At 44.6% G+C, this 18,575-nt stretch overlaps 1 protein-coding gene across 1 annotated transcript in view; it reads right to left on the bottom strand.

Moving 5' to 3' along the window:
• Positions 1 to 18,575, bottom strand: part of PLRG1 (pleiotropic regulator 1) — a 49,594-nt gene that overhangs the window by 11,287 nt on the left and 19,732 nt on the right. Inside the window, exons 3-11 of the mRNA XM_056562388.1 lie at positions 14,354 to 14,487; positions 13,892 to 13,945; positions 11,460 to 11,553; positions 11,220 to 11,310; positions 8,208 to 8,306; positions 7,840 to 7,932; positions 1,639 to 1,788; positions 1,004 to 1,105; positions 58 to 160 (exon numbers count right to left, since the gene is read on the bottom strand). Coding sequence (XP_056418363.1) covers positions 58 to 160; positions 1,004 to 1,105; positions 1,639 to 1,788; positions 7,840 to 7,932; positions 8,208 to 8,306; positions 11,220 to 11,310; positions 11,460 to 11,553; positions 13,892 to 13,945; positions 14,354 to 14,487 — 920 coding nt within the window. The remainder of the gene's footprint in view (positions 1 to 57; positions 161 to 1,003; positions 1,106 to 1,638; positions 1,789 to 7,839; positions 7,933 to 8,207; positions 8,307 to 11,219; positions 11,311 to 11,459; positions 11,554 to 13,891; positions 13,946 to 14,353; positions 14,488 to 18,575) is intronic.

Raw genomic sequence — 18,575 nt, 5'->3', positions numbered from 1 at the left:
AGCCTGTTATGGCCAGAGAAACGAAGTGAAAGTCAGAGAGAAGACAAATGAGTTTACCTGTTATAATCTGAGGTTCTGCAGCCTGACATCGTACCGTTGCCACAGCGTTTGTATGTCCGACAAGTGTATGTACTCCAGCTTTCGTCCTTATATCCCAAATCTATGTATGGGGGAAAAAAATTACAATTCACTAAATTAGTTGCAGCTGCCAGAAGTTTTTTAAAGTAACCAGCAGTAACGCTGGGTTCACACCACGTTTTTACAATACGTTCCCCGTATAAATTTTTAATGTGAAAACCATATGGAACCGTATTGAAAACCGTATGCTAAACGATGCATCCAATTGCATCCGTTTTGCGTCCTGTGCGGTTTTGTCCGTTCTTTTTCTCGCACCCAAAATTGTAGCCTTCCACAGTATTTGGTCTGGGTGAAAAACAGTGTTAAAAACTGTATACGTTTTTTTTTTCCTCCTTTTTTAACATGGGCATATGTGCATTTGCACCATACAGTTTTTGACTTAACAGTTTTTTTCCTTGGAATTTCAATCAAACAAGTGAAACTTTATTCATAATGAAGTGAAAAGTTAAAAATTTATATATATTTTTTTTAAATTGATGCAACCATACATCATTTTTTAAACCGTATATAGGTTAAAATTTGTACACAAGTTTTGATACAGTTTAGCCCGGTTTTGAGGAATCAGTTTTCCCATCAAAAACCTGAAAGGGGAACTGTACTGCAAAAAGGTGGTGTGAACCCAGCCTAAGACATCTCAGCATTTTATACTGAGTAGTCCAAAAACACTCTATATAGTAGGGAAGTGTTTCCCAACCAGGGTGCCTCCAGCTGTTGCAAAACTACAACTCCCAGCATGCCTGGACAGCCTTCGGCTGTCCAGGCATGCTGGGAGTTGTAGTAATGCAACAGCTGGGGGCACCCTGATTGGGAAACACTGTAGTAGGGTATAGGAGATAATGATAGAAAGAACACTGTCATTACTTACTCGTGCTGTGGAATCTCTGCTGCAAGTCACAAGTACATCTATTGTGGGATGCAAGTCTAAACCATAGACTGCACTTAAATGACCGTGGTAATGCCTTATGACCTAGCAAGGGGACAGAGAAACATACGTGAGCACCTGAGAATAACTATGAACTATGACTTTATTCCCAGAAAAAAAAATGTGTTAGAGGGTTACTCCGCTCCCCAGCGTCCGGAATATTCTGAACGCTGTTTGCGGGCTTCCGTGTTCATGCTCGCCCCCTCGTAACGTCATGGCCCGCCCCCTCAATGAAAGTCTATGGAAAGGTGGCGCAACAGCAATCACACCCCCTCCCATAGACTTGCATTTAGGGGGCGGGACCTTACGTCACATGACGGGGCATGACATCACGAGGGGGCCCACACACAGTGTTCAGGAACGCAATGTTCCGGACGCTGGGGAGCAGATTAACCCTTTAAGATGTAAACAAATACACAAAGCCTGTTCCACAATTCAAGAGCTTCCAGGTAAAATGGCTAGTAATATGTGTATATAAGAACATTTGCAGAATTCTTATGAATATAAAATAAAGCTACGTGAAAGCGTATACGAGCTGATTTCCCTTGGATTATAGTTTTATGAATACAAAAGCATACCTTATTATACTCCAGATCCCAGCACTTCACCTGCTTGTCCTCGCCACAAGAAAACAAATATGGACTCCTGCCACTCACAATGACTCCCCGGACAGTGCTTATGTGTCCTGTTAAGGACAGCTTTAATTTACCACTTGCCAGATCCCAGATCTCGAGAGAAGAAAGAAATTAAGTCAAACTCTGAGCAGCATTAACAATGCATGACCCAAACACTCTCCATAAAGCAAGAACCTTATTAAACAAATGGCAAGAAAATCCCGCTAGAGTAGTGCTTTCTATTACCAGGATATTTCTCATGGGTCTGTCAACAGGAAGGCTCTGTGACACACAACCTTGGAATATGGCAGCGTTTCCCAACCAGGGTGCCTCCAGATGTTGCAAAACTACAACTCCCAGCATGCCTGGACAGCCTCTGGCTGTCCAGGCATGCTGGGAGTTGTAGTTTAGCAACACCTGGAGGCACCCTGGTTGAGAAACACTGACAAAGGGGATGATCACCCATCCGATTTTTTTTTATATAATTGTAAATACAGAATCATTTTATGCTGAGCAAACAGAAAAAAGTGTTTTGTTGCTTTTACGACATCCTGGATGACCAAGAAGATTCTAAATCGAGCTGGTTGTAACTTGTTTGACAAATCGGCTCCATAATTTGTTGTCAAGGTAATAGGCAAATGTAAACTAGAATCCAGAAAGTGCACAAAAAGATCAGACATAAGAAAAGGAGAGCAGGATATGAAAACCACCTTCCCCAACTCTAACCTTTTTATTTGATTTTCAAAGAGAAAATTAAATATACAAAGATAAAAGGAGAACATTACATTTCCAACCACGGTCAAGTGATTCTTATAAGTCACCTGGAAATGACTGAGCTCCTTGATAATGAACGATAGTCAAGTAGATTTGTCTTATAAACTAAAAAACGTCCTTCACCACTTCATCATGCCAATATACAGATATTATAAGTACACTACAATAATCAAAAAAAAAAAAATATCAAAACCTGAGAAAGTTCTCAAAGGGGTATTCCAGTATTTATCAGATGCTGAAGTTGAGTTGTTCTTTTCTGTCTGACAACAGTGCTCTCTGCCGACACCTCTGTCTGTCTCGGGAACTGCACAGAGCAGAATAGGTTTGCTATGGGGATTTACTTCTACTCTGGACAGTTCCCGAGACATGTGTCATCAGAGAGCACTGAGACAGAAAAGAACAACTCAACTTCAGCAGCTCATAAGTACTGAAAGGATTAAGATTTTTTTATAGAAGTTATTTACAAATCTGTTTAACTTTCTGGAGTCAGTCGATATATTTAAAAGCTTTCCTGGTTAACCCCTGTGCTGACAACAAAATCACACAAAAGTTATCAATGGAAATCAAATTTATCAACCCATGGAGGTCTGGATATGGAGTCACATTCAGAATCAAAGTGGAAAACCACACTACAGGCTGATCCAACTTTGATGTAATGTCCTTAAAACAAGTCAAAATGAGGCTCAGTAGTGTGTGTGGCCTCCACATGCCCGTATGACCTCCCTACAACATCTGGGCATGCTCCTGATGAGGTGGTGGATGGTCTCCTGAGGGGTGTCCTCCCAGACCTGGACTAAAGCATCCGCCAACTCCTGGACAGTCTGTGGTGCAAAGTGGCAGTGGTGGATGGAGAGAGACATGATGTCACAGATGTGCTCAATTAGATTCAGGTCTGGGGAACGGGGGGGCCAGTCCATAGCATCAATGCCTTCCTCTTACAGGAACTGCTGACATACTCCAGCCACATGAGGTCTAGCATTGTCTTGCATTAGGAGGAACCCAGGGCCAACCGCACCAGCATATGATCTCACAAGGGGTCTGAGGATCTCATCTCGGTACCTAATGGCAGTCAGACTACCTCTGGGAAGCACATGGAGGGCTGTGCAGCCCCCAAAGAAATGCCACCCCACACCATTACTGACCCACCGCCAAACCGGTCATACTGGAGGATGTTGCAGGCAGCAGAACGTTCTCCACGGTGTCTTGTCTGTCACATGTGCTCAGTGTGAACCTGCTTTCATCTGTTAAGAGCACAGGGCACCAGTGGCGAATTTGCCAATGTTGGTGTTCACTGGCAAATGCCAAACATCCTGCACGATGTTGGGCTGTAAGCACAACCCAACCTGTGGATGTCAGGCCCTCATACCACCCTCATGGAGTCTGTTTCGAACCGTTTGAGTGGACACATGCACATTTGTGGCCTGCTAGAGGTAATTTTCAGGGCTCTGGCAGTGCTCCTCATTGCACAAAGGTGGAAGTAGTGGTCCTGCTGGTGGGTTGTTGCCCTTCTACAGCCTCTCCAACATCTCCTGAGGTAACTGGCCTGTCTCCTGGTAGCGCCTCCATGCTCTGGACACTACGCTGACAGACACAGCAAACCTTCTTGCCACAGCTTGCATTGATGTGCCATCCTGGATGAGCTGCACTACCTGAGCCACTTGTGTGGGTTGTAGACTCCATCTCATGCTACTGCTAGAGTTAAAGCACCGCCAGCATTCAAAAGTGACCAAAACATCAGCCAGGAAGCATAGGAACTGAGAAGTGGTCTGTGGTCACCACCTACAGAACCACTCCTTTATTGGGGGTGTCTTGCTAATTGCCTATAATTTCCACATGTTGTCTGTTCCATTTGCACAACAGCATGTGAAATTGATTGTCAATCAGTGTTGCTTCCTGAGTGGACAGTGTGATTTCACAGAAGTGTTATTATTGACTTGGAGTTACATTGTGTTGTGCAAGTGTTCTCTTTATTTTTTGAGCAGTGTACAAAGCCAGGAATTATATAAACATTGAAGTCTCCCCTTTATATGTGTCCTCTATTTATAATCTGTTTAATTGCAACTAAAAACCTGAACATGTGAACACATTCACAAACTGAAATATACAAAGAAAAAACAGGAAAAAATCCGCGCACTCTTCCAGCAGCAAGTCCAATAGTCCTGAGTTAGCCAGGTGCACCGGTGTAGACTGGAGAGAAACAACTCCCTATGAGGGAAATCCAGCACTCCATGCTCCAGTCAGGATATATCAAAATTTGAAAGCTTTATTTCCATCTTCTTAAAACCATTACAAAACAGGGGAAAGTGACAAAAATAGCATAAAAACACTGACTTGTTTCAGGAGGACCCTTTATAACCCCTTTTTAACCCGCCTTTCAGAGCATTTGGCAGGCGTAAGGGTCTTGGACGGTGTTCAGACTCGTGCACTCTTGGGCACGTCCAAACATTTTAGAGGTGTGCATGCGGGAAACACAGCTTCTTTTCGCGTAGTCCCCATAGAACAAGTTACATGCCCCCCACGATGTGGGGAATGGAGGAAGAAACTCCTGGCGCATGAAGCATATTGGATTATCAAATTGGGTAAGCGATCTCCTGCAGGTCTTAACAGATCAGATGATATGTTACACTATTAATATCAGATGTATGCTTGTCATGTATAGGTTAATATATATTACAGCAATATACTCACCATATGACTGTTTATACATTTATGTTTTCCTGACATCTTTTATGCATTTATATTGTTTATGGACATATGTGCTTATTATTTGTGATGTATACTTATACATGTTATTATTCTTCATACCCACATAATGTTCAGCAGGTATACATACACCTACCATCAATGAAATTTAACCAAATATAGGGTTAACTTCCCTTTGTTCAGAGGTATGGAACACCTGCTGTTTAATTTCCTTAATGAAATGGGAGTGACAAACATTTTTTGTCTATTTATTCGGGGTCTCATTACAGTTTTGTAGGCCTTGATAGAGGGTCCTCCTGAATCGTGTCAGTGTTTTTATGCTATTTTGTCCTTTTTGCCCGTTTTGTGATGGTTTTAAGAAGATGGAAATAAAAGCTTTCAAATTTTTATATATCCTGCCTGGAGTGCTGGATTTCCCTCATAGGGAGTTGTTTCTCTCGTTAACTGAAATAACAGATTTTATCCATCACTCCAGGGTTAGCGGTCTCCCTGATTTAAAGTGGGCAGAGTTTCCATCAGGCCTCCTGTAGGGCCATTCAGAAGAACTAATATGCAGAATGTAATGGTTCTATAGATCACTTCAATCCTTTGGCTTTTGCTCTAGAGGACTAAAGCCCCTCTTCTTGCCCACCTCCCCACACCTTTACTGAGTAGTTTGGCCCTGTGATCCACCTCTCCCTACCCCCCCATAGACACTACACCCTTCCCCGATCACAGATTGTAATGCATTGTTTTCTTTTACTTTGTTTTTGATGATGAGTGATTGAGCGGAATGTTAGTGCAGCATGTGGTACGGTGTATAGCGTAGGGAACCTGTGCTGTATTTTGTACTGTCATGCTATGAATGATTGTAATTTATTGTATTAAGTGTAATGACGACTGTATGGTTACCCAAGCTCTTTCAATAAACTTAAGCTTTTGCTCCAAATTTTTGAAAACATTCTTGGCAAACAGCCATATCTAGCCTTTGGCCTAATAGCCAACTTTAAGATGAACACTGCAAAGCATTTATTTTCCAATGGTACCTTCATTAGCTGACTATAGGCTCTCTTATGGACCCTTCCCTGTACCATGTGACCTGCTCACCTACTTACTGGAACTTACAGGACTAATGTTCAAAACGGAAGTCACTTTCTCTGCTCATTCCCATTCCACACAACATACAGTAAGTTTTAGAAAGTTCTGTCACATGGAGCAGAGGAAGGTCAAAACAGTAGAACACTGTCTCCCAACAAGGGTGCCTCCAGCTGTTGCAAAAACTACAACTCCCAGCAACAATCCACTGCAAGTTAAAGGGAAATGTATCTCGAGTTTACTAATGGGCATAAGTACAACAGACTGGATCAGACCCTATGTACTACAAAAGGAGAGTTCACTGTGACCTGTGCAGGGGAAGGCTGACCTGAGATCATTATACATTGTTAAAGGGGTCTTATCTATACACTGATGACACCTTTCACTGTTATCTTTCATGTGATAAGGAGGACACTGCTGGAAAGTGATCTGCAGGCAATTTTTAAATGATATTCGGCCTAGCAGTCAGACTGAAAACTGAAAGATTTTAGTATTAGTTTATAATATAGATAAAATGAAAAAAAATTGAAGATAATCATCACCAAAAATACTTAAATATGTAAAATATAAACACTTAATTTAAAGGGGTATTCCAGGAAAATGTTTATATATATATATATATATATATATATATATATATATATATATATGTTACAGATTTGTAAATTACTTCTATTAAAAAATCTTAATCCTTCCAATAATTATCAGCTGCTGAAGTTAAGTTGTTCTTTTCTGTCTGGCAACAGTGCTCTCTGCTGACATCTCTGCTTGTCTCGAGAAATGCACAGAGTAGAAGAGGTTTGCTATGGGGATTTGCTCATACACTGGACAGTTCCCGAGGCAGGTGTCAGAGAGCACTTAGACAAAAAAGAACAACTCAAATTCAGCAGCTCATAAGTACTGAAAGGATTAAGATTTTTTTTTTTTTATAGAAGTAATTTACAAATCTGTTTAACTTTCTGGAGCCAGTTGATATATACAAAAAAAGTTTTTTCCTGGATAACCCCTTTAAACAACAGGTCATCTCATACTTTGCCATTAATCAGCTCCAGACCCCTGTATGCATTATCTGCATTCCTGCTATATATTATGGGCAAACCCAGGCAGTAATTGCCTGTGCCCTGGCAGCAGAAGGTCCTAGGGAGCACATCTGGTCTGCAGTCAATAAGCTGCAGTTTTCTCCCTACTATTGTCCTTCATGTGTGCCTCGGCAATAGCTACATAAAGAGGGGGGAACTTACGGCATGCCCACCATACAGTGTATGGACAGCCACATGTAGGGCATTTCGCCAACAACATTGAGCTGTTAATGATGGAGCGGGTCCAGCAACTGGCAGTAGATGGCATTTTCATTGCTAATGTGCCCCCTGGTGAGAATTAACTATTCAATAAAATTTGTTAATTGATATACTGTGAGTTCAGTAAGGACAACTGTATTTCAATAGATTTCTAACATCCCAACATAGAGAAGAAAATTGCTTTTCCTCCACTGCGCTAAAAAGCTGCTGAAGTTGGCATGAAGAAAATTACAAAGACTCGACAGGAGCACTGGAAATTAAACCCTTAAGCACTTTGATTCACAAAAGAAATGCTTCTTTAGCTAAGGCTTCTTACCTTAATCGTTCTATCTGCAGAGCCTGTGACAAACCACTGGTTACCAGGTTCAACTGCAAGGCAACGCACCCACCCCAGGTGACCACTGATGACCTGTGAAAGAAATCACTATACAATTATAATGTACAAAACGAAAACATTACAGCCATAGAGAGAGACCTCAGCGCTATGCTTCAAAGAAAACAAGTCCAGTTTGCTCTCAGATTAACACAAAATATACAAGATAAAACCTAAATGATGGAAAAATTTCGTTTCAGGATATGATCTATATAATAAAGGAAAACTGCACATGAAACATGCAGTAAAATAGTACATCGTAGATGATTACTTCATGATGTCAACATAAAAGGGTAAGAAGTAAGACCCACCCTGTACAGTTTCCAAGGTGGATGCCACTGTGGCTTGGGCATAGTTGGGGCTTTCTTCGCCATTAATGCAGAGTTTTTCATTCCACCAGATTCCAAAGTCTAAAACAATAAAAAGATAAATATAACTATCACATAGCCACAGAGCCTAACTACTAAGAATAGCAAAAAAACCAAGCACAATCAAACTGCAGAGTCTAAAGAAACATTACTTAAGCAGACTGGTCACAGGCGGGCAGGCCAGAGCGGCAGCTCCTCAATATTGACAACTATTGATCGAGTGCGTGCTAAGTAAAACAATGATTTTATCAGGTGTACAGCGCCTAAACAGAAAAGAATTATAGCATTTTACTAGGGGTCCCTGTCACCATGCTTGTACTGCCCTCAAAAAGGGCAGAATAAATCTGGTGACATATTCCCTTAAAAAGCTCTATGCTCACTATATACGCATGGTAACATGGTATACATATTGGTTCTGCCAGAAAAGCTTACAATCAGCAAGGAAAATATTAAGTGTACACAAGGGGGCTGGAAGAGGTGGGCGATTTACAGTGGGGCAAAAAAGTATTTAGTCAACAGCCAATTGTGCAAGTTCTCCCACTTAAAAAGATGAGAGAGGCCTGTAATTTTCATCATAGGTATACCTCAACTATGAGAGACATGAGAAAAAAAATAAATCTATAACATCCCATTGTCTGATTGTTAAAGAATTTATTTGCAAATTATGGTGGAAAATAAGTATTTGGACTCCTACAAACAAGCAAGATTTCTGGCTCTCACAGACCTGTAACAACTTCTTTAAGAGTCAACTCTGTCCTCCACTCGTTACCTATATTAATGGCTCCTGTTTGAAATCAACTGTGTGAGCAATTATTAGAAAATGGAAGACATACATGACCACTAATAATCTCCCTTGATCTGGGGCTCCACGCAAGATCTCAAAATGATCACAAGAACGGCGAGCAAAAATCTCAGAACCACATGGGGGGACCTAGTGAATGACCTGCAGAGATCTGGGACCAAAGTAACAAAGGCTACCATCAGTAACACACTACGCCGCCAGGGACTCAAATCATGCAGTGCCAGACATGTCCCCCTGCTTAAGCCAGTACATGTCCGGGCCCGTCTGAAATTTGCTAGAGAGCATTTGGATGATCCAGAAGAGGATTGGGAGAATCTCATATGGTCAGATGGAACCAAAGTAGAACTTTTTGGTAAAAACTCAACTCGTCGTGTTCGGGAGGAGAAAGAATGCTGGGTTGCATCCAGAGAACACCATATCTACTGTGAAGCATGGGGTTGAAACATCATGCTTTGGGACTTTTTTTCTGCAAAGGGACCAGGACGACTGATCCGTGTAAAGGAAAGAATGAATGGGGCAATGTATTGTGAGATATGGAGTGAAAACCTCCTTCCATCAGCAAGGGCATTGAAGATTAAACGTAGCTGAGTCTTTCAGCATGATAATGTTCCCACACACACCGCCCGGGCAACTAAGGAGTAGCTTCGTAAGAAGCATTTCAAGGTCCTGGAGTGGCCTAGCCAGTCTCCAGATCTAAACCCCATAGTAAACCTTTGGAGGGAGTTGAAATTCTGTGTTGCCCAGCGACAGCCCCAAAACATCACTGTTCCAGAGGAGATTTTCATGGAGGAAAGGGCCAAAATACCAGACACAGTGTATGTAAACCTTGTGAAGACTTACAGAAAACGTTTGACCTCTTTCATTGCCAACAAAGGGTATATAACAAATGAATTCTTTAAAAATCAGACAATGTGATTTCATGGATTTTTTTCTCATTATGTCTCTCATAGTTGAGGTATACCTATGATGAAAATTACAGGCCTCTCATCTTTTTAAGTAGGAGAACTGGCACAGTTGGCGGCTGACTAAATACTTTTTTGCCCCACTGTATGATTATGAGGGAAGAGGAGTTTGCAGGACTGCTTGACCATTATATAGATAAGGACAAGTCTGAAAGGATGAGAAAGGGAAAATCAGAGAATGGGGGCATTAGGCAAGGAAGGAAGAAATATACTATCTATACATAGGTCCCCTTGCAAGATGATCTAAGGGCCCCATTATGACCCAAACAGGCTGATATGGCCCAGTGTAATAGAAGTTTAGCAGCATCTGAAAGGCCACAGTTTGAGAACACTGCTCTAGGTAAAAGAGCATGTGAGGCCAATGGCTGATTGCAGGAAAAAGGTCACACAACTGATAGAGATGTCAGAAACCTCTAAACAAGCGCTGATAACCAAGAACAGTGCCATATGCAGACAGGGCTCGGGACTTCAGATAGGACCCAATATTTTTTCATTATTTTATTTTCTTTAGAATGTACCTATAATGTACTGACATATAGTTGTATCTGTATACACTGGTAAAACACGCCTGGAATAAATACTACCAAATGCCTTACCTCTATACACCCCAACAGTGACCAGAAAATATGGTTCAAGACAATGGACAATTTCTGTTTTTCTGCCATTTTTGAGGCGGGGGGGGGGGGGGGGGATTTTAATTGTCCCTTTAAAAGGGAAACTGACAGGCTGTTTACCTGCACTAAACCCAATACACTGGATTATAGTGAGGGTAAACAGCATTAACTAGTCACTTGCGTAAACTGGTCCAGTGGATTAAAAGTTCTGCCTCCATGTAGCCTCATTGCTACAGAGATGCTGTGCGCAACAGGAGGCAGGGTGCCAGATTGCCAAGCTCCCCTTCTAATGAATATTCTAATTTCCTCACTCCCACGTCCTAGTGACGTGAGAACCTACACAGGTGTTGCACCTGTGCTCTGCTACAAGAGCAGAGCCCTTATGTGCCCATAGACTCTCACGTTACTAAAAAGTGAGGGGGAAGAAATTTTAATATTCATTAGAAGAGGAGGCATTTCACAGGAGATCGTTTTAATCCACTGGACCAATTTAGGTAAATAATACCTTGTTTTAATGCTGGGTTTAGTGCGGGTGAACAGCCAGTCAGTTTTCCTTTAAGCAAAAAGTAAAACTTACCATTGACAAGCCAGGGGGCTGTGAACGCTCAGGATGTCCAGCATGTCTGTAAATATCTCCAATACCAGGAGCAGTGCGATGAGCGTCCAGTCTGGTTATACATGAAGAAAGAACAGAGAATGCAGCTACTATAATAACAGTGATACAGAAGATTATTAATAAATTTTTAAGTTGTATTCAGAAGTCTGTTATACATTGTTGTTAGAATAATTGAATAGGTGAAAGCCTAGTATTAGTTACCTTGCCTGTGAAGGTGGAAGGGCCAGTGCCAAAGATTGTGCTGCTGATTCACTTGGCATCCTTTGGATCTGAGTATCAGCTGTTAAGGCTAGACCTAGAAAATAAAGAATACTCAATAGTTCCAACCCAAATAAAGAAAACTTGATTACATAGTACTTAAACAAAACCTACACCTCTGCTTATTATACATTACATGTCAATAAGCATTCAAATGTTATAGGTTCACTGAACCATATAACTGCTAGTTTGTCGTCTTCTTTCTACAGCAGGCTGGGCAATATTGACAGCGTTATCCCTGACTTTAATATTGATGGTCTATCCTTATATTAAATTTGTGGGGGCCAAACTCTCAACACTCCCACCAATCAGAGGACTGATAAGGTCCACAGCTCTAATGAGCGCCAAGATTCCTTCATTGTTTACCAGGAAGTGCACCGCATATTTGGTAGCATCGACCTGACTTTGCCACAGTGATCTGTAGGGTTGCCGGGAGTCAAACCGCCCACTCATCTGATATTCATAGCCTCTCCTAGCCATCAATATCAGAATTTAGAGGACATGGCTTAAGTTATGGCTGAAAGAGAAAATTGTTTAACCCCCTTGGGGACGAAGCCCATTTTGACCATAAGGACGATGCCAATTTTCTTTTTGCACTTTCAGTTTTTCCTCCTTCCCTTCAAAAAAATCATAACATTTTCAATTTTGCACCTAGAGACCCATAAGATGGCTTGTTTTTTGTGTCACCAATTGTACTTTGTAATGACATCACTTATTTTATAACAATCCGCAGCGAAAGAAAAAAATATTTGTGGGGTGAAAGTAAAGAAACAACGCATTTTTGTAACTTTTGGGGGCTTCCGTTTCTTCGCAGTGCACTTTTCGGTAAAAATGACACCTTATCTTTATTCTGTAGGTCCATATGGTTACAATGCTACCCAATTTATGTAGGTTTTATTTTATTTCACTACTAAAAAATTATAACTATATGCACCAAAATTAATATATTTAAAATGGTCATCTGTCCACTATAACTTTTTTATTTTTCCGTGTATGGGGCTATATGAGGGATAATTTTTTGCTGTGTTTTGTAGTTTTTATCGGTACCATTTTAGTTTTGATGGGACTTTTTGATCGCTTTTATCAATTTTGTTTAATGGTATATGAAGTGACCTAAAATGCATAATTGTGGACTTGTACGTGTACACCATCGACCGTGCGGTTTGACTACCCTTATATTTTAATAGTTTGGACATTTACGCAGGCAGCGGTATTATCATTTTTAATTTTATAAAAAAAATTGGTAAGGTGGTGGGGATTCAAACTTTTATTACAAACGGGTTAATTCACTTTTATACATTCTTTAAAATCTTTTTTAGCCCCCATAGGGGGCTACAACATACAATCTTTTGATATAGCATAGCATAGATCAGTGTTATCAGTGCTCTACTGCTCCAGCCTGCATAGCAGGCTGAAAGAAGAAGATCACCGATCGGACGGCGAGAAGGCAGGTAAGGGCCCTCCTTCCATCCTCTCAGCTCTCAGGTTTCACCGCAATGGTCCTGATAAGCTCCGCTGAGCTGCCAGGATACTTTTACTTTCGGTTTAGACGCTGCGGTCAACTTTGATCGCAGCGCCTAACGGGTTAATGCCAGGCATCGGCCCGATCGCTGATGCTCGGCATTAACCCTTGGTCTTAGCTGCTGATAGTCGGGACCCACTGGGTTTGGAGCACACTCTGCTCGTGAGCGCGCTTCAAACCCTGGTGACGGGATCAGGGCATACATGTTCGCCCTCCGTCCCCAACAGATTAAAAAATATATTACCACATGCCACAAAAAAGGGGACATGATCACATTATTGAAGAGTGGGCACTGCTCAGATATTATAGTCAATACAATCTGATATAATACTAGGAAGCTCCATTCAAGAATCTGTTCAACTGAGCGGTCAGTTGCACAATGGACACCAATGAGTCCCAATAGATCCCACTGACTTTAATGGCATCCGTCGAGTTTCAGTCAGGTGTTTTGCAGGAATTGAGCAGAGAGAAAAAAATGACTGCTTGCGGTGTTTTCCCTCTGCTCATGTCCCACTGTTTGAGCGCACTTAGTGAGTGGAGCTCCCCTAAAAGGAGACCAACTCTCATGTGCACTAAGCCTTAGCAGACATTTGGTTGGTGCTTTACTTTGAATGTTGTGTCAAATTTTCAGTAACATGTCTCTGCTGGGCCAAAGGAGACGGAGCACTCTCTAAGACTCTAGAAATCAGAGAGATCATTCATCACAGGCCCTGTGTGGCAGAATACAGAGTACTGGTTGCCTCAGACAAGATGTGGTGAGACAACCTCGAACATACATGACGTTTACAATAGACCCATTGAAGTGCACACATAAATGGCATCAATATGACTGAACATAATTCAGATACAATACCTGGCCCAGAAGGATATGGGTGTGTTCCAGTTATCATGTATTCTGATTCAGGACCTATTAAAACAGACAAACATTAGCAACTCAATTTTGGCATGGGAATACATGACTGATAAAGTCAATATTGTCCAATTCATCTGAAAGTTGGAACTGCCATAGGGGCATACCACTTATGGTTATCCCATCTATAACCAGTAACAATCCCAAGTATTGGCAGGGAGCCTACATATTAGCGATCCCTCTTACAGGTCTGCCGCTCCAGCTAGCACAATGTTTAGACCGTGTCACAGCTGATCAGCTGAAATTGTCTCTTTATCATACATACTCCAAGGGAGATAAAGCCGTTCTATATACAAATGATGCAAAACCAGAACAGGATTTACGTGGAAAAAACACCTCTATACGACTGCTACATTGCTTGCATTTTTACATATAGAATACAGATGCACATTGGATTGTAAGAACCTTGAATACTAGGATAGCGTTCATATGGATCCCCCATGGCACCAATTCCCTTTTCACGATTTTCTGTAATAGTAGGCATGTGTAACACAGGTCCATATTCTGTACGTAGCTTCACAGCCATCTTCAGCTTGTGGCTAAGAAGGAAAGAAATATAAGCGAACATAGATAAAAAGGAAACTGAATGCACCTGGAGTACTGTTAATAAGGTGTATTCTATACAAACATTAAGAGAACCCAAGACATGCATATGAGGTACATGAATGAGATGGCTCTGGATACATCCCAGCTGGCTACCAGGAATCTACTCTGGAACCAGGGGTTAAACGAAATCTGCCACCTGGAAGTCAGCCCTTATTAAAGGAGTACTCTAGTTTAACCCCTTAGGGTCTCAGCACATTTTCGCTTTCGCATTTTCATTTTCCCTTCTAAAAAATCATAACGCTTTAAATTTTGCACCTACAGACCCATAAGAGGGGGTGTTTTTTGCGTCACCAATTGTACTTTGTACATTTTATAATATAACCTGCAGTACTGAGCAGTGTAACCAGCGATCTGCTGCTCTAGCCTGCTGCGCAGGCATGAAGCAGTGAATCGCCGATCAGACGACTGAGAGGGAGGTAAGGACCTTCCCATTGTCCGGTAAGCTGATGGGATTCTTTTACTTTCGTTTTAGACGCCGCAATCAACTTTGATCGTGGCGTCAAAAGGGTTAATGCCGGGCATCAGCCCGATCGGCCATGCCCGGCATTAGCCGTGGGTCCTGGCTGCCTGTAGCAACTGGGACCCACCGGGTTTAACCCATTTGCCTGTGAGAACGGTTTAAACCCGTTAAACTGGACCAGGGTGTACGCCCTGAGTCCTTAAGGATTGGGGATGCAGGGCTTATGCCATGCTTCCCCAAGAAGATATATACCGTATTTATCGGCGTATAACACGCACTTTTAAAACTTCAATTTAAGGCAAAAAGCCTGCCTGTGTGTTATACGCCGATAAGTCTTCTGGTCACTGATATAAAGCGGCCGCAGCAGCGCCTGCTTGTTAAGTATTAACAGCATGGCCACGGACACTAAGTCAGTGACCAGCGGTGTCTCCTCCCTGCACTGTCACTTGTTTTCTCCCGCACTATCCACAGGTACTGTATTGCATGCTGCGGTCAGTGAAGCAGATGAGCGACGTCCTCTCCCGGCTGCTCTGCGCGCCATCAGTGACGTCACCTTTCTGTTTCCTGTAGTCGCCGCCGAAAAGTGACATCCCTGATGGCGCGCAGAGAAGCCGGCAGAGGACGTCACTCATCTGCTTCACTGACCACAGCCCGCAAGACCCCCGGCTGACCTGACCTGCTGAAGCACAGACAGGTAAGGAAGGGGGAAGAGTGGTCTTCAACCTGCGGACTTCCAGATGTTGCAAAAATACAACTCCCAGCATGCCCGGCCAGCAGTTGGCTGTCCGGGCATGCTGGGAGTTGTAGTTTTGCAACATCTGGAGGTCTGCAGGTTGAAGACCACATAGGAGGAACATGATGGGAGGGATGATGAGACGGGGAAATGATGAAGGGGGGGAATGATGGGATGAGACAGGGTGGGGGGGGGATGATGAGACAGGGTGGGGGGGGATGATGAGGGACATGAGACAGGGTGGGGGGATGATGAGGGGGGAATGATGATGACGGGAAAATGATGGGGGGGAATGATGAGGGACATGATGAGACAAGGGGGGGGTGATGATGAGACAAGGGGGGGGGGTGATGATGAGACAAGGGGGGGGTGATGATGAGACAAGGGGGGGGGTGATGATGAGACAAGGGGGGGGGTGATGATGAGACAAGGGGGGGGTGATGATGAGACAAGGGGGGGGTGATGATGAGACAAGGGGGGGGGTGATGATGAGACAAGGGGGTGGGTGATGATGAGACAAGGGGGTGGGTGATGATGAGACAAGGGGGTGGGTGATGATGAGACAAGGGGGTGGGTGATGATGAGACAAGGGGGGGTGATGATGAGACAGGGGGGGGGTGATGATGAGACAGGGGGGGTGATGATGAGACAAGGGGGGGGGGATGATGAGACAAGGGGGGGGGGATGATGAGACAAGGGGGGGGGTGATGATGAGACAAGGGGGGGGGTGATGATGAGACAAGGGGGGGGGTGATGATGAGACAAGGGGGGGGGGTGATGATGAGACAAGGGGGGGGGTGATGATGAGACAAGGGGGGGGGTGATGAGACAAGGGGGGGGGTGATGATGAGACAAGGGGGGGGGTGATGATGAGACAAGGGGGGGGGTGATGATGAGACAAGGGGGGGGGGTGATGATGAGACAAGGGGGGGGTGATGATGAGACAAGGGGGGGGTGATGATGAGACAAGGGGGGGGTGATGATGAGACAAGGGGGGGGTGATGATGAGACAAGGGGGGGGGTGATGATGAGACAAGGGGGGGGGGTGATGATGAGACAAGGGGGGGGGTGATGATGAGACAAGGGGGGGGGTGATGATGAGACAAGGGGGGGGGTGATGATGAGACAAGGGGGGGGGGTGATGATGAGACAAGGGGGGGGGGGTGATGATGAGACAAGGGGGGGGGTGATGATGAGACAAGGGGGGGGGTGATGATGAGACAAGGGGGGGGGGTGATGATGAGACAAGGGGGGGGGTGATGATGAGACAAGGGGGGGGGGTGATGATGAGACAAGGGGGGGGGTGATGATGAGACAAGGGGGGGGTGATGATGAGACAAGGGGGGGGTGATGATGAGACAAGGGGGGGGTGATGATGAGACAAGGGGGGGGTGATGATGAGACAAGGGGGGGGTGATGATGAGACAAGGGGGGGGTGATGATGAGACAAGGGGGGGTGATGATGAGACAAGGGGGGGGTGATGATGAGACAAGGGGGGGGTGATGATGAGACAAGGGGGGGGTGATGATGAGACAAGGGGGGGGGTGATGATGAGACAAGGGGGGGGGTGATGATGAGACAAGGGGGGGGGGTGATGATGAGACAAGGGGGGGGTGATGATGAGACAAGGGGGGGGTGATGATGAGACAAGGGGGGGGTGATGATGAGACAAGGGGGGGGTGATGTTGAGACAAGGGGGGGGTGATGTTGAGACAAGGGGGGGGATGTTGAGACAAGGGGGGGGATGTTGAGACAAGGGGGGGATGTTGAGACAAGGGGGGGGATGTTGAGACAAGGGGGGGGATGATGAGACAAGGGGGGGGATGATGAGACAAGGGGGGGGATGATGAGACAAGGGGGGGATGATGAGACAAGGGGGGGATGATGAGACAAGGGGGGGGATGATGAGACAAGGGGGGGGATGATGAGACAAGGGGGGGATGATGAGACAAGGGGGGGATGATGAGACAAGGGGGGGATGATGAGACAAGGGGGGGGATGATGAGACAAGGGGGGGGATGATGAGACATGATGGGGGGGATGAGACATGATGGGGGGGATGATGAGACATGATGGGGGGGGATGATGAGACATGATGGGGGGGGATGATGAGACATGATGGGGGGGGATGATGAGACATGATGGGGGGGGATGATGAGACATGATGGGGGGGGATGATGAGACATGATGGGGGGGGATGATGAGACATGATGGGGGGGATGATGAGACATGATGGGGGGGATGATGAGACATGATGGGGGGGATGATGAGACATGATGGGGGGGGATGATGAGACATGATGGGGGGGGGTGATGAGACATGATGGGGGGGGGTGATGAGACATGATGGGGGGGGATGATGAGACATGATGGGGGGGATGATGAGACATGATGGGGGGATGATGAGACATGATGGGGGGGGATGATGAGACATGATGGGGGGGATGATGAGACATGATGGGGGGGATGATGAGACATGATGGGGGGGGGGATGATGAGACATGATGGGGGGGGGATGATGAGACATGATGGGGGGGGGATGATGAGACATGATGGGGGGGATGATGAGACATGATGGGGGGGATGATGAGACATGATGGGGGGGATGATGAGACATGATGGGGGGGATGATGAGACATAGGGGGGGGATGATGAGACATGGGGGGGATGATGAGACATGGGGGGGGATGATGAGACATGGGGGGGGGATGATGAGACATGGGGGGGGGATGATGAGACATGGGGGGGGGATGATGAGACATGGGGGGGGATGATGAGACATGGGGGGGGGATGATGAGACATGGGGGGGATGATGAGACATGGGGGG

The sequence above is a fragment of the Hyla sarda genome, chromosome 1, assembly GCF_029499605.1.
Source record: "Hyla sarda isolate aHylSar1 chromosome 1, aHylSar1.hap1, whole genome shotgun sequence".
Lineage (NCBI taxonomy): Eukaryota > Metazoa > Chordata > Amphibia > Anura > Hylidae > Hyla > Hyla sarda.
This window is presented reverse-complemented; position numbering and strand designations above follow the sequence as displayed.